Source organism: Pteropus vampyrus, unplaced genomic scaffold (assembly GCF_000151845.1).
Source record: "Pteropus vampyrus isolate Shadow unplaced genomic scaffold, Pvam_2.0 Scaffold31, whole genome shotgun sequence".
Classification (NCBI taxonomy): Eukaryota; Metazoa; Chordata; class Mammalia; order Chiroptera; family Pteropodidae; genus Pteropus; species Pteropus vampyrus.
In genome coordinates, this window is record NW_011888812.1 from 9784846 (window position 1) to 9803440 (window position 18595).

At 50.9% G+C, this 18595-nt stretch overlaps 1 protein-coding gene and 2 long non-coding RNA genes across 6 annotated transcripts in view; 1 reads left to right on the forward strand and 2 right to left on the reverse strand.

Annotated features, from left to right (window-relative positions):
• Nucleotides 1-997: 997 nt before the first annotated feature.
• Nucleotides 998-2119, reverse strand: LOC111737792. 2 transcript variants are annotated; one of them, XR_002779573.1, is made up of 2 exons: nt 1406-2119; nt 998-1189 (listed from the first exon to the last, which is right to left on the reverse strand). It is a non-coding gene; the product is annotated as an uncharacterized LOC111737792 (long non-coding RNA). The 2 variants fall into 2 exon arrangements; XR_002779572.1 differs by having other exon boundaries at nt 1392-2119.
• Nucleotides 2120-3842: 1723 nt separating this feature from the next.
• On the reverse strand, nt 3843-10465 carry LOC111737791. 2 transcript variants are annotated; one of them, XR_002779571.1, is made up of 3 exons: nt 9782-10465; nt 7674-7786; nt 3843-5937 (listed from the first exon to the last, which is right to left on the reverse strand). It is a non-coding gene; the product is annotated as an uncharacterized LOC111737791 (long non-coding RNA). The 2 variants fall into 2 exon arrangements; XR_002779570.1 differs by lacking the exons at nt 7674-7786; nt 9782-10465 and adding an exon at nt 6214-7180.
• A 3168-nt stretch (nt 10466-13633) lies between these two features.
• The window catches only part of CREB3L1 (cAMP responsive element binding protein 3 like 1), a 16816-nt gene continuing 11854 nt past the window's right edge, over nt 13634-18595 (forward strand). The window contains exons 1-3 of one of the 2 annotated variants that reach the window (XM_011357032.2): nt 13634-13859; nt 14342-14570; nt 17664-17848. In XM_011357032.2, the coding sequence (XP_011355334.2) occupies nt 14378-14570; nt 17664-17848 (378 nt within the window). In that variant the 5' untranslated portion in view covers nt 13634-13859; nt 14342-14377. Of the gene's footprint in view, nt 13860-14341; nt 14571-17547; nt 17849-18595 lie in introns of those variants that run through there. The other variant, XM_023528742.1, reaches the window with a different exon arrangement.

Consider the following 18595-nt stretch of genomic DNA (forward strand, 5'->3'; position numbering starts at 1 on the left):
CATAGCCCTTATCTAAGTCTGCAGTTATTGTATTGATTTATTGTCCATTTCCTCCGTGAAAAATCACATTCCGTGAGAACAGACATCATGTCAGTTTTGTTCACTGCCAGAAAACTAGCACAGTACCATGATACAAAATAGTGCATAATATAGTAAAATTCCACCGTAAAGCAATAAGCCAAGTCCCAATTTTCAATCATGTAAAATATGGAGTTATGGTATTATAGGATCAATGAAAAACAATATTTTTAGTGAATCTGTACTATCAGAAAAAGCACAAAAGTAAAGATTGTGAAAACTTACTGCCTGTAGCAGACCAAACTGAGAAAGTTCCCGAGGAGCATGAAGCAGTCAATTCTTTATCAATCCCACAGATAAGAGTTTTGCCCACCTTTATTCGAGATGGGCCCCAGGCATAGGACAAAAGCCAAGGCTTAGTCACACCGTAGTGGACTTTGCTCCATTTCAAAGATTTACTGTGTTTGTAGAGAAAACTACTTCAGACTGGGGCAATCCCTGTAAGGGAAAGGAGAGAATGTTTTTTTTTTTTTAAGACAGGCCTGAGTGTTCAAGAAGCATACTGATAATTCCGGAAGGGACCCTGAGGTTCTGGGCCTGGCCCTGAGGGTAATGGGGATGCTGGATCCCAGAAAGATGCTGTCTGTGCCCTGATCCACTCTGAGGTCCCTCTGGCTTCCCTGGACCAGCTGGGGATTCATTTGGTTGTTCCTCGGTACACACATCTTGTCCTTTAATAACTGGGCACCGAAGGAGCACCTATGCCAGTCACTAGACATAGTAACCTCTGGCCACTCGCAGCTAAATGAGAGAGACAGAGAAGGAAAGAGAAGAGGCACCACGATGGAGTATTGTGGGAGCCTGAGGAGGAGCAGCCAGCTGAGCTGGAGATCACGGAAGGTTTCACAGAGGAGGCGACCTCTGCTCCCTCCCTCCCCAATGTCCCCATCCTTATTGGAAAAGGAATTACTGGAAAGCATTTAAGCAGGAAGAGCTAAAGCTATGTCCCTTTTATTGAGGCATCGTTGTCCCCTGTGCAGATGAAAAACTGAGAATTAGAGAAGAGAGGACATCTTCATTTTGTTCTTGGGGCTGGAGTCCCATGGAGTAAGTCAAAGAAGGGACAGAACCATTTTGTCTTCTGTTCTTGTACTGGTGTGAACTTTGCTCTCTAGAGGAAGGAAAGTTTGGGATATCAGATATAAGAGGGGTCCCACCTTCATCCTTACCCACTTCTACCCTTGGGGCACCGTGGTCGCCTAGAGCGTTAGAAGCAGAGCCAGCAGGTTGCCTGGCCAGTGAGAGGAGAGGCCCCACATCCCATCCAGTGCCCTCTCCTCATGCTCACTCTGGGATGCTGCTCCCTAGCCCACCTGGGAACTCAGACCTTTGCTCTCTGCAGCTCCCAGGACTCCCCAGGAGGGTCCGTTGACATCTGGCCTGGCTACTGTGCTAGGAGAGAGGAAGATGAAGAACACCCTGTTTTGTGGCTTCCCTCCCCATTTCATGTGCCCCCCGTAAGTCTTGGTACTGAGGCCCTCCCAGAGCATCCCTCTCTAGGGCCTGGCTTGCCCTCGAACCTCCCTCAAGAAACCAGCTCCAGATGCTGGAGAACAGGCTGTTCTTCTGGAAGTCTCAGCACTCCAGGGGGCAGGATGGAGGAGGAAGATTTGGGTGGAGTTATAGTCAAGACTATGAGCATTGCTCTGGCTGGAACACTATGTAACCCCCTTGAGCAGACTAAGGGAAGCTGGAGTAAGTGGCAGGACACTTGACCAGGACTGGGGAGAAGGTAGGGGTGGGGGTACCTGGTTCAGAAGAAGCTGGGAGAGGCAAGATACGGCCCACAACTCTGATCATCAGAGAAAACATGCTAACAGTATTGATTTCCTTGGACTGTCAAAGATCTTGATCCTATGACCTCAACACACCATATCATCCACACGGCCAACTGGACAGCTGCAGCAATAATCGGCTTCCCTGCTACTGAGTTCAATGTGCCTCCTCTCCCAACTCTCCTGGGACAGAGCCCTCACTGCAGCTTCCTTGGCCCTTGGCTTTTGGCCCAGGAGCCACTTCACCCATCACCGAGAGGCTGACACATCTGGGCTGGGCTCCGTGGTCCGACATAACAGCTGGACAGCAGCAGCTGTCCGCCTCTTCCCCTTCCAAAAGAGTAACAAAAATGAAAGCAGCAGTGGAGTAAGACAGGCTCTTCAGGCCCTTGAGGAGAGCCGGGAGGCAGTTCTAAAGCAGCGATTGAAGGGATTGCTTCAGAGGCAGACAGGCCCAAGCCTTTGCCCATGTGTTCCCCTTCCCCTCTGCCTGGAATGTCCTCACCTCTCCTCCCTTCGTTGCCCTAACTCGCTGTGTGACCTTGGGCAAATCACTTCCTCTTTCTGGGTCTTAGCTTCCTCACTGCCGAACTGGACTGAGAATTCTTTGAGGGCAGAGAGTGTCAGGCAGTTATTTTTGTCTATTGGCTAGTTATAGCTATAGTGACTGAGTGCTCAGGAAAGGTTTATTTATTGGATGGCTGGATGGATGGAGCTAAGGAACGAAGAAAGGGTGAGGGCGATGAATGGATGAATGGGATAGGTGGACGGATCATGGAAGAAAGGACACTGCCACACTTGCAGCTTTGATGGCACTTTCTTTTTTAAGTGAAGTTTATTTATTTATTTATTTACTTACTTACTTACTTACTTATTTAAATAGTGAATATTAACCTAAATCCCACATCTGCCCTCACTTTACCATGATGGCCTTTTCTATTATGAAATAGATTGTTCCCATAAAAGAATATATATAATTCATGCATATGAATTATAAAGCAAAAGAAAATGGACACCTGGATCTTCACTGCCCAGCTGAAAAAATAGACCCAACTTTGAATATCTTGGTGTCTCAAAGCCACATGAGTCGGAAGAAGTGAGCTGTAGACCCTGAATCCACCCACCCTGGGCAGATCCTGAACAGGAATGTCTTGAGACCTGGCATCTACTCCCAGATTCGACCTGACTAGACAGCGAGTCCACAGGTCAAATGGCAGATACCTAGACAAGAACTGGGGAGCTGAGCCTTATCTGAGGTGGGGTGGCATGGCCATTAATGGTCACTTTCAGTTGCTCAGACCCAGGAGCAAATCCTGGCTCTCACAGTTTGTCATCTACGTGAGCTTGCCTTCACCTCTCCCAGCTTATTTTCCTCCTCCATAAAGTAGGAGTGATTGTAGAACATAGGGTTCTGATGAAAATTCGATTAGATAACTCTTGTAAAAAACCTAGCACAGTGTGTGGCACATAGTAAATCCTCTCTAAACAATAGTTGTTGCTGCTTTTATACTAATTGTTGCTTTCATTACCTGAAAGGAAGGTCCCAGCACTGGAAAGCCCTTGGAAGGATGTCCCACCTTCTCCATCCCTGTGCTGAGCCCTGATTATAGGAACTTTATTTTCTTATCTACGTGACTTCTCTGGAGCTTGAAAACTCTTTTAGACAAAGCCAAGAGATGCTGAGCCCCTTCTCAGGGCTCTGTCTTTCTGGGCATCAGGAGAGGGATGGCCAGGGATAAGCAAAACCAGGGCCCTAGTGAGGACCCAGTGCATGGAGTAGGTAGGGGGCCCATACTTTGTTTTTAGTACTATACTAGGTATTAGGATAGGGCAGCAAGACATCAACCATTCCTTCAACAACCATTGTTGTTGTGTGTGCTTAAGAGCACAAGGTCTGCAATCAGAGCTTGGGTTTAAATCCTGGCACGACCTCTTGCTAACTGAATGAACCTGGGTAAGCTACTTAACTTCTCTGTGCCTTAGTTTTCTCAACCACTAAGGGGGGCACTAATAGTACCTACCTAATCTTCTGAAACTTAAATGAGATAGATACTATATGGAAGGAGCTAGAATAGAGCCTAGGACAAAAATATTAGCCATTATTATTATCATTACTATTAGGTATTACTATTAGGCATATCATTACTATTAGGCCCTGTGTGAGGCCCTGTAGATGAACTCTATCCTATATCCTACCCTCAAGGACGTTCAAGTTTAGAATGAGATATGGGTCCCATTGTGCATAATTAGAGTTCGAGGCAGCAGCTGACTTCCATGATATTAGCCAGTGACCTAACAGTCTATAAGTGCTATAGTGGTACAAGAGGGAGAGGACACTTCCAGTTGGGTGATCAAGGAAGGCTTCCTGGAGGAAGTGGCATTCGAATTGGGCCTTATAGGATGATAGGAGTTGGAATAAGATAAAGGGCAAGAGCATCCAGGCACAAGGAAAGGTACGAGCAAAGGTCCTGCAACAGTGGAGCTCACAGCAGGTTCAAGGAGCTGGGAGTACTCATTCAACCAGGCTGAAGGGAAGACAAAGACGAGTGGCTCCAGCTATAGTGTTAAGTCAAGGTCCTTTTACAACAGACCTTGAATGCAGCACGTAAGAGCTGGGAGTTTTATCAACAGGCAGGAGGCAGCCAGTGACAGTTCTGAGCTAGACATAGTGGTGGTCCCAGCAACTCTGAACTGTCTTAGTGTTGGGAGAGCTAGAGTCCATTAGGGGGTTGTCAGCTGTCAGCCTGTCTGGATGATGAAAGACCCTCCTTGAAAGAATATAGAATTGTGAGCCCTCCCTGCGCCCAGAGCAGCCCAAGGCAGCAGCTGACTTCCACCCTCTGCCCTGATGTGACTTTCACACTGGGCCAGGAGTACCAGTTCCCTTCTGGCTCTTTCATCCCCAGCACTCAGGCCAGGCTGACCTGGGGAGGTCTAAGGCAACTCCGCCTTTGCAGAGGGACAGGCTGTCCCTCTTCATGCTGAGAGCCCTGCCCTGAACCATGTCCTTCCTCCTGGTCCAACCCTGGGATACTAATGGGATTCCCCTACCCCTCCTATAGCTCAGGACCCTCCACTATTAGGCAAAGCATACCCCTAATGGCCCCAGGGGGCTAGAAGGATTTGAGCCCTCCTTCTGAGCCCAGCCCAGCCTGGCACCTCACCTCCTTGGCCCTCCCACCCGTCAGCTGGGACTAGATGCCCAGAGTGCCTTTCATCATCCTCCCAGAGAAGAAGCCCAGCCCTGCCCTCTGCCGCCCTAAAGCCTTCACCCCTTTCTCTCCCAGGGCTGCAAATCAGTTCCACATTTGGGATCTGGCATGTACTATCTGCTCAGAACTTTCCCCTCCCAGTTAGCTCAGGCTCCCATTTCCCCCCACCCCACATGGTCAGCCCATGGGGTCTGCAGAAGGGGAAGGGCTCCTGCCTTCAGTGACCCCTTCGGAAGTCTGAGAGGGAGGTAGACTGTGGCAAAGTATCAGAGGGACAGTGGACTGAGGCCCTCCCAGGGAGAGATGAAAGAGGAAGGCTAGAAAGGGGGAGGGGTAGTGGTGAAGGCAGTGCTTGAGCAAGCATATGAGGGGATGAGGGGTTGGGGGTGGTGAGGAACGGAGCGAGGTAGTTCCCAGCTCAGCACATTCCTGAGACATCTGGACGTGCTGGAAGGGCCCCAGCTGGCCTGCATGGCTGTGGCTCCAGATTCTCTGCTCTGTGATGTCAGGACCCAGCGTTTTCCCCCTCCTCTGAGTCCTACTGGTCTGGGGTCCACCTTGGGGCTAAGTCCTGGGTTCTCTTCCCTGAACCCCTCACCCTCAGTGAACAAGAAAGAAGGCCCTGGGGCAGCAGTAGAAATGCCTGCCCCAGAGGAGGGCCTGGGCTGGTGGTAGGAGACAGACCTGGAAGACCCAGGAGTTTGCCCATGCGACTGGCTCAAGGAGACTCCTCCTTTGGGCAGATGCCAGCCCCTTCCCTTCTCCTTGGAAGGGAGATAGAGACAGAGGAAAGACTCTGGAAATGACTGCTTATCTTGAGCTGTGTGATCCTGGGCAAGTCCACTCCCTTCCTTGGCTCTCAGTTCTCCTCTCTGTAATAATAATAGCTACATTTAATGAGAGCCTTCTATGTGTCCTGCATTGTATAAAGCTCTTTACAAATGTTATCTCATTTCATCCTCACAGCAACCTGGTAGGGTAGATATAAGAGCCCCCATTTTAACGCTGAGACTGAGGCTTAAAGAGGTTAAGTAATGCACCCAAGGCTACATAACAGGTAGCAGAGCCAGGATTAAGACCGGGTCTGTCTATCTCCCTCACTCATAACCATTGAACTACACTGCCTCTGCAAATAAAAGGAAATGGACCTAATGATGCTAGAATTCCTTTGAGCTCTAAAGTCGTAACGATTTCTTTTGGCTATCGTGGGGATCTTCAAGAAGGGCAGGGGCAGGCATTAGTCATACACTGAGTGGGGGAAGGAGGGCAGAGGCATCTGACTGTGAAGCATCAGATGGGGCAGGAGTCTTTGGAAGTCCCCGTAAAGGTCCAGACCCCAGGGGCTGGAGTCACAGCCTGATCCCCAGCCGAGCCCAGGGGTCCCACACCTTCCCTAAAAGAAGGGAGTAAATAAGGAGAGAGAATGAGCTTCTTCCAAAAATAAAACCTGAGGACAACTCAGACAGGCCAGGACGCTGAGGAAGCCAAAGCTTGAATGCTGAGTGAACTGAGGAGAGGCAAGAGGCCAAGGGAATTCCAGCCAGAGCCCGGTGGCGGGCTCCAGCCAAGGAGGGCCTTCCAGCTGGCCAAGGGCTGAGAGAACAGTTCAGCCGGTTGGCCACTGGGCTCTGTTTATATTCTTGGACCTGGCCTAAGCCTGGGGCAGCTCCTCCAGTGCTGAGTAGGGGGCTGTGGTTCCCATGTACCTGGTCTAGCTGGGGCTTAAGAACAAAAAGGCCTTGAGGAAGAAAAACCTGGAGAATGGGTACAACAAGCCCCAATAAGGAGGAGCCGAGGGAAGGAGTCCAGGCGCATGGAAACTCTGCCTGGAGCGAGAGCAAGCTGGCACCAGAGTGGAATTCAGGGCAGTCATTCTTGGAGGCTCAGCTGCAGAAAAAAGGCCTCAGTTCGTTAGCTCACTGGCGCATTCCTTCATTTAGCCACTCATTCAGTCAGCCAGTCAGTCAGCAAACATCTGAATATCTACAATGTCCTGGGACCGATGCAAGACTTTAGGGATACAGATGAGAATTGGACATATCAAGACATAAGGACAACATGGCTGGATCATTTCAAGCTACACTAAGGAACTGGAAAACCATCCTAAGAGCAGTAGGGAGTCATCAATGGATATTGAGCAAAGGAGTCCCATAGTCATATTTGTGTTAAAAGATCTCTCTTGATGCAAGGTGGAGAATGCTCAGGAGACAGATCAGAGTTCAAGCCTTAGACATACCTTCATAAATGGGGGAGTCACACCACTAGTCAGAAACCTTCTGTGAGCATGAACTGGGCTTTGTTTATCTCTGTATCCACAGGGCTGGGCACACAATAGGTACTCAGTAAATACTGAACAAATGTGTAAGTAATAAATAAACGGATGTGATGGGATGCCCTTATCCTCTCCAGAGGCCCTCAGCGCCAGCCCTGGCACTTTGTCTTCAGTGTCCTGAGCTGTCTCATAGGGATCCTCTGGCCACTGCCTATAGACCAACATCTCCAACAGCCAAACCGTGGGCTGCTGTGCCCTTAGTGGTGCCAATCACAGCTAATCCCAGCCCTGGGCGGGGGCACTCACTGCCATCGCTTCCTCCTGCCCACACAGTACCTGGCATCCACGCCAGGTTGGGCAACGGCACCACGGGCTGCCTGGTCAGAAGACGCCAGGGGCTGGGCAGGAACCTGCAGGCCAGCTCTCCACTTCACTGAGGGATTCACGTCCTGGCCAGGAAAGGGTTACCAGTGTCGGAAGGGGGAACTAGAAAGCCAGACTAAAAGGGCTGGGTGCTGGAGAAAATGCACACCCTCCCCCAGGACCCTGCTCTGCACAGAAGCAATCTCTGGTGGGTGCCAACCTGCCCTTTCCTCTCTCCCTTCCTTTCTCGAGCGCACATGCACAGAAAAGCTCAGTCCTCACATTACCCCTTCCTCCAGTCCCAGCCCGCACTATCTCAGCCCCAGGCAAGCCTGAGACTCCCAAAACTCCCTTGCTGGGGGTCACATGATTCAGCCATCTCGGGCACGTGGCTTGGCACAGTCAACATTTAGTTCTGTGGTCATGTGAGATTTTGCGGGTGTTCATGTGAGAGTGTGCATGTCCACATCTGTGACCGTGTCTGGGGTGACCGCACATGTGTGTACATGTGGGAGCTTGTGTCTGTCTGATCACATCTGAGGAGTGTGCCCTCATTAGGTCTGTGTTAGTGCCTGCCTGTGTCTGCCTGTGTGAGTCCATAAATGTGCATTAGCACCTATGCCAGGCTATATATGGAACTGTCTGTGTCCATGGGTGTGGATCTTACATTGGGTGATGTTTCCCTGTGTAGGTAGGAACCTCACAGCCCATGTCTGTATAGCATGTGTACATGGGCACGCACACACACACACACACACACACACACACACACACACAGAAGCATTTCTGCTTATTTGGACTTGGGCTCTGTGGTGAATAGTTCAGTAGAGAGAAAATGTGAAACCTCAGCAGCCGCCTTCCCTGGGCCTGTGGGGAATGGGGGATGAGTGAGGTCGGAGCTTGGAACAATGTGCTCCCCTTAAGCCCCAGGCCCTGCCAGGAAGGCTCAGGGAGGGGCTGATTCCTGGGACAGGGAGAACTGGCTCCATCCCTTCCTACTCCCCCAGAGAGTCCAGGGCAGCGGAAAAGAGCCCACTTTCTGAGGATTAGTTTACCTCATCGCCTGCCACCTCGCCTCAATAGGAGCACAGATTATTATAGATAGGAACCTGAGGCCTGGAGAGGAAACGCCACCTGCCCCTGGGGTCACCTGACTCTGAGTCCAGGGCCTTTCCCTTTCACAGGACAGCCTTCAAGTCTAGCTCTGAGAAGGCAAGCCCCAATGCCTGGGTGGTGACACTTAAGGACAAGAAGGGCCTATCTGACAACTGTATATCTGGGGCCCACCTCCCCTTCCCCAAGCCCCTCGGTGCTCTCTTGACCCTACCCACCACACACACACACACACACACACACACACACACACACACACACGTACACTGGGCATAGCAGTGACTCACACTGATGGCCCTTTAGCTTGTAATGGGGGCAATTTTCTAGTGACCACGAGGCAAGTAACCGTCCAAGAATGTATGGGTCAGTGTGTGTATGGGGGGGGTGAAGAGTGGGGGCCCAGCCTAGGAGGGAAGGGAAGGGAGAAGTGTAAGAAGACTCTTCTCCCATCTCTTCCTAGAGCTCACTGTCTCAGAAGGAATGTCCTGGCCGGGATTCTCCGCCCCCCCCCACCCCCCGACCCCCCCCACCCCGACTCCTTACCCCACGGCTCCACCCAGACCTACTCTAGTCTCCTCCCTCCTTTCCCCAAGCAGAGACTGAATAAGCCTGGGTCAGGGGAGGGGCAGAAATCAGAGATGGGGGTGCAGGCGTCGAGGGGCTAGGGGCGTGAGGGAAGGAAGGGGACTCTCTGAGCCACCTCAGGTCAGAGGGAGACCCTTTCTCTCACACACATCCTTGGCAGACAGCTGCACCTCCAGAGATTTTCCCTCTCTGCATTGACCCCACTGGAGGAATTAGGGGAGGGAAGGAGGGAAGCTTCAGATCCTACTGGGGGTAGTCTCCCCCCACCCCCACTAGGGACCGAGACCCCGCTGCCCCAACAATGCGCCCCGTGGTAGAGTTATTAGTGAAGGGGCAGAAGTTGCTGAGCAGAAAAAGCTGCAAGATTTGGGGCCCGGCCTCACTCTGGAGCCGGGGCGTCCAAGGAGATCCTCTCTCTCCACTTCCCGCTGCTTGCAGTGCGGGGTCGAGGCCATGCTGCTGATACATGTCTTAGGACACCGTGGGACCTCCGGGCCTACCCGGACGATCATTTCTGCCTCCGCCCCAAGCGCAGAAGGGGGCACAAGGCCAGATCCCGTATACCCTGCCCTTCCTGTCCCGGGACCGTCTGTTGGACCCCCGAACCTCAGCCACGAGAGCCCTGCCCTCCTCCCGCCCCGTCCCGCAGCCGCCGAGGCTGTAGCAGGCTTCTCGCAGCTTCCTCCCATTGGCCAGGAGCTCCGCAGGTTCCGCCAATGAGCAGGCCAGCTTTGGGCGCGGGGCGGCCCCAAGTGCACGGTGTTTTAACCTCCAGTGGGCTGCGCCCAGCGGGCAAGTCCCGGGTCCTACTGTAAATTTAAAGCGCCGGCGATAGAGACCGGCTTAGGGAGGGGCTGCAGACGAGCGGGCGGTGGGGGAAGGGAGAGTCCGCGCTGGAGAGCCCCGGTCTTCTCCTCCAAGATAGTGGAGCCGGCGCTGGCTGCGCGTGGCAGCTCAGAAGGAGCTTATGTTGGCATGAGTGTAGGAAAAACTCTTTAACGAGGAGGGAAACAAATCATAATGCAGTATTTCCTTCTCTGGCTTCCCATTCCCCTCCGCACCCCCCCCCCCCCACACACCCCGGTTGCCTGGAAAGGCACCTCTATAGACAGCTCATCCTCAGTAGAACCCTATCCCCCTCAGAACGACGACCCACGACCCCCTGCTGTTTATAGATTTACTGCTCCCCACCCCCAATAATTTCCATTAGTCTGAAATCTGAACTTTTTGTGTGTGAACTGGAAGGAGAGCTGGGTGTGGCTACGGTGGGAACGAGGGGTCCTGCCGGGGCTGAGGAGGCCTGAGCTCTACAGAGAGTTGGGGGGAGAGTGGGTAGACAGAGAGGAATAAGTGAGAGGACAAGAAGGACAAGAAGGAGAAGGTGCCCCGCATCTTTTCGACCCCAGAGCGGCGAAGAACCCCCTCCTTCCGCTTTCCCCGCTCACTGCGTGACCCTGAGTAGGTGCTTTCTCTCTCTTGATCTCGGTTTCCTTATTAGCAAATGGCGGGGGGGGGGGGGCGGAGGGCGTGGACCGCGAGCTTTATCAGGTCCCTTCTGCCTCCAACTTGATGATATAAACCAACCATAACTGAGCTGCTAAAAGTTCCCTAAAGGGAGTCCCTTCTGGCATGCTCCCATGAGCAGGGGGTGGGCCTGAGGTGTGGCAGGGAATGGCACAGGACCACTGTTGCCACCAGAGGTGGGCCCAGCACACAAGGAAGCCCTGAGCAAAGACTGGATTTTCCGAGTGTCCTCCACCCCCACCCTTCCTGCCCCTTGGCCGCCCTCCCCTTCCACTTGGCTCCCACCCTCTGGAAGCTCCATCCTGCTGGGCCTTGGCTGCTATTTCCAGCAGGTGAGGTGGGGGCTGCTCACAAAAGGGGACCAACTGAGCTCCCTGGGCAGGTTCCTATTGGCACCCCAAAAGGGGTCTCTGAGAAGGACTAGGCCCATCTGCCTGGAGCCAAGGCCTTCATGGACCCCAGCTCAGACTGGAGGAAGCATCTTTCCTTTCCCAGGCCCCAGGAACCGGCTTGGCAAACCCTTATCGCCTGAGAAGCAGCTGCTGGAGAAATACCTTAGCAGCTGACTCACTGTCCTGTCCTCTCTTCACAACCCCCTCCCCCTGAGCCCCACAGCAGGCCTTTGAGAGACCCTGAGAGAGAGAGCAGGGGCAAAGCTCCCCCAGCTGGGCTGGCTCAGGCTCTGCAGAGGGTGTGGCTAGCACAGTCCTGCCTGTCCCTGCCTGGGTGGTTTGGGGGGAGTAAATGGCCATCATCCGGGATCTTCTTAGAGACTTGTTCAGCTGAGGCCTCTCACCTCCTACTACTGCCTCCCCACCCCGAGCATTGATGGACAGTTGATATACTGATGGCATTGCCTTCTGGGATACAAGGAAGGCCTTGTCCCTCCAGCAGGTGAACAAGATAGACACCCTGCCTCAGGGAGTTTACTGTCTGGCAAACGGCAGTGTCTGCTGCAGTTGGGGAAAGACCGAGCAGCGAGTAGTGGTGTGCTTTTCCCAGTTCTACTTGCCTCCTTGGGTCTCAGTTTCTCTATCTGTCAAATGTAGATATGCAACTTCCTTATCTCATTAGGTAATTGTGAGGATTGCATAAAATGATGTATATGAAAGCACAACAAAAGTGTAAGATAGTGATGATAAGTTCTGGCAAACCGGGAAGAGGAGAGAGAACCTAGGTCATTTTTTTCTGGATGCTCTGAGCATGCATTGCTTGGGGAGAAGATCAGACCACCTCCCCCACACTGGCTCCAAGCTCAGCTCATCTTGGGCCCAGAGTTAGGCTTCTCATAATAATGCCTAACAATTATTGAGCACTCACTACATACTAGGCATTATTCTAAGTGTTAGATGTATTTACTGCATTCATGTATGAATGTGTTATATGTATACATATGTTTTATGTATTTACTCATTTTATCCTCATAATCCTATGAGTTAACTATTAAGTACCTAACAAATATTTGATCCTCATGACAACATTATGAGGTAGGAACTATTCTTATTCCCCCTTCCAGATGAGGAAACTGAGGCACAGAGAGGTGAAGTAAGTTAGCAAATAGTGGAGCTAGGAGTCAAAAGGAAGTCTGTTTGCAGAGCTTGTGCTCATTCCTTGCTCCCCATAGACAGATGCACACATGGCTCTGAACCTTATTCTCAGATGTCTTTTCTGCTCATCCCTTCTGGACTGGGACAGGCTCTGAGTATTCCAAGTAACTCTAGACCTCAGCCAATCCCCCAGAAGCCAGTCCTTAACCATTCACCAGGTGGAACCCCAGGACAGGAGCAAACCTCCCCCACCATCTCGTCCAACCCACCAGCAAATTCATTCAGTTGATAAATAATGAATGAACAAGGGTAACATTTACTTGCATATTTGTAATTCTTTAGAGAGAGAAAAAATAAGTGCCTAAATATACCAGCCATTGGGTGCTTTATTAACAATAAGAGGTAACATTTGTTGAGTAATTAGTATGTAACAGGGCTTGTTATAAATGTTTTACATGTACTGTTGGCCCTCGAACAACATGGGCATTAACGGCACAGCTGAAAATCTGCTTGTAGCTTTTGACTCCCAAAAACTTAACTACTAATAGCCTTACTGTTGACTGGAAGCCTTACGGATAACATAAACAGTCGATTAACAAATATTTTGTATGTTACATGTATTATACACTATATTCTTACAATAAAGTAAGCTTGAGAAAAGAAAATGTTATTAAGATCATAAAGAAGAGAAAATACATTTACAGTACTTGCTGTACTTATCGATATCAAAAGTTTACATCATCTGTTTACAGGATGAAAAATATCCACATATAGTGGGTATACAGCTTGAACTCGTGTTGTTCAAGGGTCAACTGTATGAACTAATTTAATCTTCACAATAATCCTAGCAGAGAGGAACTATTATCATCCCCACTGTACAAAAGAGGAAATGAAACATAGAGAGATTAGGTTAATCAATTTTCCCAGGATCATAAAGACTAATATTTTTCAGACTTCTTTGTTTCTAAGAAATATATTTTACATCATTACCAAGATGTAATGATGTAAAGACACACACGTAATGGAGATTTTTTTTTTTTTAAATGACACCAGGTATTTAACTTTTCTGTGTGCTGTGGACTCTGATACTTTCTACTCTATTTTGTTCTGTTTTATTTTTTTTTCTTAAATTCTGGTCACGACCTACTAAATTGATTTCACAACTCGTTAATGAGTCACCACCACAGTTTGAACGGCACTGAGTCATAGCTAGAAGTACAGAGGCCAGGATTTGAATCCAGATAATATGATGCCAGAGCCTAATCTCTTGGGATAAAGAATGACTTGGAAATTTTGGAAAATGCTGGAAGTATGAGGACAGGTGGGGACTGTGCTAATATGAGGGAAGCGGACACCTCAATAATCCCACCACTATGCATCCCAGCAAAAGGTAATGCGAAAGTCACTAATACTGCCTTTGAGGTGCAAACTTGCCAGCGTGGGCACACAACTGTTCTTTTACTCAGTCCTCTCATGAAGGAAGTAGGGTGGGCCACGGGACAGACTCAGGCAATCTAAGTGATATGACCAAGGTCACAGAGCCAGAACTAGAGCCCTGTGTCTGTCGCCTGGTCTAGGGATACTTTGACGCCATCCACAGCTTGCTCTTGAGGTTAATGACAGTGAAGCTGGAAATGGCAGTGGAGGTGGTGGTGGAGGTCATGTGATGACAGGGGTGCCGTTGGTACTGGCGATGTGGGTAGTGGGGAGGTTGGTGGTGCCGGTGGTGGTATTAATGATGGCGGGAAGAATAATGGGGAAGTTGCAGGGACAATGGTGTTGGTGGCAAGATTGGAGGTACCACCACTGCAGTGTCTGCACCCCCTTCTCAAGCTAAGCTGACTGCCCTCCTCTCCCCTCCTCCTTCCACAGCACTTCCCTGAGCACCTGGACCACTTCGCGGAGAACATGGAAGATTTCTCCAACGACCTGTTCAGCAGTTTCTTTGATGACCCTGTGCTGGACGAGAAGAGCCCTCTACTGGACATGGAACTGGACTCCCCAACGCCAGGCATCCAGGCTGAGCACAGCTACTCCCTGAGCGGTGACTCGGCGCCTCAGAGTCCCCTTGTGCCCATCAAGATGGAGGACACCACCCAAGGTAAGAAAGGGTGGAAGGGCCCAGGTATGGCCCGGAAGGCCCACGAGGGAGGGACGCCTTTGAGTGAACTACAGAGGGGGCACTGCAGGCAGAGACTCCCAGAGGCTCTCAGAGGAGCCACCCACAAATGCCTCTCAGGGAGTCTGCCTCCTGCCTTTTTGTTCTCCCTCAAATCAAACCCACATGGTCATTTCTCAAAAAGAGTTTATTGCTGACTTCGGTCAGTGGTGTGCAAAGGACGGTTCCCAGACCAGCAGCATCAACTGGGAATTTGTTAGAAATGCAAATTCTCAGGTCCCACCCAGACCTGCTGGATCAGAAACTCTGTCAATAGGGCCCAGCCTTCTAGGTGATCCTGAAGCACATTTGGGTCTGAGAACTACTGACTTAGAGAAACAGTGGCTGGGTGGGGGTGGGGGATTAAACAATAAATGTGGACAAGTTACCGAGACCGTAGAACCTTCCCACCTCCTCATACTGTGATGTCCTGTGAGATGCTACCTAGGAGAGACTCCTGTGCCTACTTTTATTACTGAAAATAGGGTTCTTTAAAGCTCCCCTCTTTCCCTAACTCCCCTGCTTTTAAGCAAAGGGCCCTCTGAGTCTTTTCTCTCGCATAATCAACATTCAAGAACTCCAGACCGTGCCCCACCTAGAAATGATTGGTCCCTTTGGGCATTTCCTACAGGCCGTCCTGGCCCCATCATATTTGGCTGGGCCATCACGGACACATCTCTTGACCTTGATAAGTCTTAGTCTCTTCACCCACAAATAGAGATAGCAATAAATATTTCTATAGCGCTCTCCAGTTTACAGCGTTTTCATGTTAATTATCTCATTTATTTTTCACAACTCATAGGTGAAGTAGGAATCACTTTTATCATAATCCTCATTTGACTGATAAGGAAAATGAGACTCTGGGAAAGCTGAGTTGTCTATGTTACACACACAATAAAATTCTGGGTAGGGACTTGGGGGCAAGCAAGCCCACTGATTCTAAACCTCACACCCTTGCCACCATCACATTTGCCAGCCTTGAAGGATAGCGAAGGGTACTGGGTTTGGAACCAAACAGGCTTTGGTGTGCGTCTTGGGGCCTCCACCAGCTGCTGTGTGATCTTGGACTAGTTGCTTAACTTCCCTGGGCTTCTGTTTCCTCAATTATAAAATGAAGATAATATGTACCTTGAGAATTCTGGACATGATTTAAAATATATATATAATATATTACATATATATTATATATTTTATATAATATAATATATATATATATTACTCTGCTCAGTGTCCAGCACATAATATATATCAATAATTAGTGGATATTTCATTGTGCTTTAAAAAATCCTATTAATACTGTAGTGGTTCTTATTCCTCTTTCCCTTCAGAGAACAGTGGTCTTGAGTGATTTTCTTAATATTCTTATCCATTAAATGGGGAAAATTACAGTGCCTGCCCCATAGGATTGTCGGGATGAATAAATGAGTTCATATGTATCAAGGGCTTAGAGCTATGCTCAGCACACGAAGTGTGAGCTGATTCTGCGAGTCTTTGAGATTCCCCCGGGGCCAGAGACAGGCCTCTGTACTACTCCCTAACCCCATCCTCGAGGGCAGGGACACCTTCTGGGCTTTAAAATGGCTCCGGGGCTTGTGGTCGCTGAGGTCTCAGCTTCCCTTGGTGCCCTGGCCTCAGCCAAGCCTCTGAGTCACCTCAATAAGGCCTCAGGCCCCAGCTTGGGGAAAGGCAGGGTGTGGGGTGGGCTCCCTCCCATGGCAGGTTCTTTATCCGCCCCCACAGGACCAGCCCAGCAACTCCTTGGACACCCCAAGTCTATTTTTAGAGTAATTTGTGGGTCCTTTGCAGGGGGCAGCTTCCCGGAGGCCAGCAGGCTGGCCCTATAATTTGGGAAGATTGTGGGTGTTCCCGGAGCCCAGGGGCAGCCTGTGGCCCAGAGCTGGGGCACTCAGGCTCCCAGCAGGGTGGGGCCTGGCCTCTGAGGTGGAATCAGGCAGCCACTGACCCCTCTACCCACCCATAGAAGGTCCCAAAGGCCAGAGTCCCCTCTAGCCCTACCCCTGAAAACTGGCTCCCTAGGCTCCTGCCTTACCACTGCTTCTCTGGCTACCAGGTGCTGGGGCCACCATGAGCAGGGCTGACTTGGGATGGAGGACTGTGAGCACCCATCAGCAAAAGGGGTGATATCTGCCAGCCTTGTGGCCCATGCGAGGCCAGGAGGCCCATAAAATGGACAGGAGGTGGATGCTCGCCCCCCACCTGCCCATCCCACGCCCCAGTCAGCAGGTCTTATGGATCCTTTCTTCTATATTTGTCTTCAGTGTGTTCCATCCTCTCCATCCCCACTGCTACTGCCTTTGCTCAGGCCTCATCTTCTCTTGCTGGACAATTTCAACAGACTCCAATCAACTCCCTGCCTCCATCCATCCTGCATCCAGTCCAGTCTCCACACAGAGGCAGAGTGATCTTTTTTAACATACAGATCTGAACATAACTTAAAACTCTCCAGTAACACCTCATTACCTTTAGGACAAAGTCACAGCTCTGAGCCCAGCCTCCAAGGCAGTGCCAACCCTGCTGGCCTCTCTGACCCCATCTTCCCTTTCCTTTCCATTCCAACTGCACTGAACTGCTTATGGCTCTCTTAGACCCCCAGGACCCAGCACAGTGCTCAGCAAATGCTTGCTAAATTACAATAATCGTATTAACAATCGCTACCATTTATTAAACACCTACTTCTCATCAGGCACTTTTACAGATGAGGAAGCTGAGGCTTCAGAGAGGTTAAGCAACTTGCCTAAGGTCGTACAGTCAGTCAGGAGGGGTCCAGGTCTGATGTCCAAGCCCATTCTGTAAGCTGCTAAATGAAGAAGATGCCCCCACTTCTTCTGGCCCCCTCCCCCTCCACCCTCACACCTCACAAGCGCTGGCCAACTCCCTGCCCTGTCCTGCCTGCCTCCAGGTATACCCTAGCATCCCTGCTCAATCCAGTCCAGCACAGCTCCCAGGGGATAGGAGAGAGGCTGAGCCCTCTGCTCTGGGAGTCCCCTGAGCCTGGATCCTGCCTGCTTCCCTCAGACATGGAACATGGAGCCTGGGTGCTGGGACACAAACTGTGCTCCGTCATGGTGAAGCAAGAGCAGAGCCCAGATCTGCCCGTGGACCCTCTGGCCGCCTCCTCAGCCATGGCTGCCGCTGCCGCCATGGCCACCACCCCACTGCTGGGCCTCAGCCCCCTGTCCAGGCTGCCCGTCCCCCACCAGGTGAGCCTGGGAACTGTTTGTAGGGGCTGAGGGAGGGAGGAGGGGTGGTGGGTCTCTGTGGGAAGAAGCGGGCTCTGTGAACTGGGAGCAATGTGACCCTTGGGACTGAGGATCAGAACTCCCAGACAGGGCCTCTACCTTCTGCTCCGGCTGCCCTTGCACCTTTTAGAATGTACACGAACCACAGAACCCTCAGCTGGGGCCATCACTGTGAGTGGAAAAAGGCTCATGGGGCCCCAGGCAGGGCTGGGTGTCAGGGGTCAGATTCAGGGTCCCAGGGTGGAGAGAGCCTAGGCCACTTAATTTTCTCATAGTGACAGCATTTAAAAAAAAAGAAGAAGAAGAAGAAGAAGAAAGACCAAACTGGAAATATAACATTTGTGCTGTACTTCAGTTGTTTACATGCATGAAATTAATACTTTTAGCCCACACTCTCATGCCACCAGCACCCCGCACCCACGAGTGTATAGGTAACAGCCTTGAGCCATAGATCGATCCAAAGTTGACATCTGAAGACACTTCTGGGAATATGAGGCCCAGAGCCCTGGCACCTGGGGAAGGCCCTGCCTGGGGCCCAGCTTGGCTCTCTGGGTGCATTGCCTTCCCTCTTTCTTCCTCAGCCTCCTTCCCTGTAAAGTGGGAGCATGAGCTACCTCTAAGGAGCTCCTGGCCCTCAATCTACAATACAAGGATCATCTCAAGTCCCCAGTGTGAGTTGGGCCGGCCCTGCCCCCTGCTGGCCACATG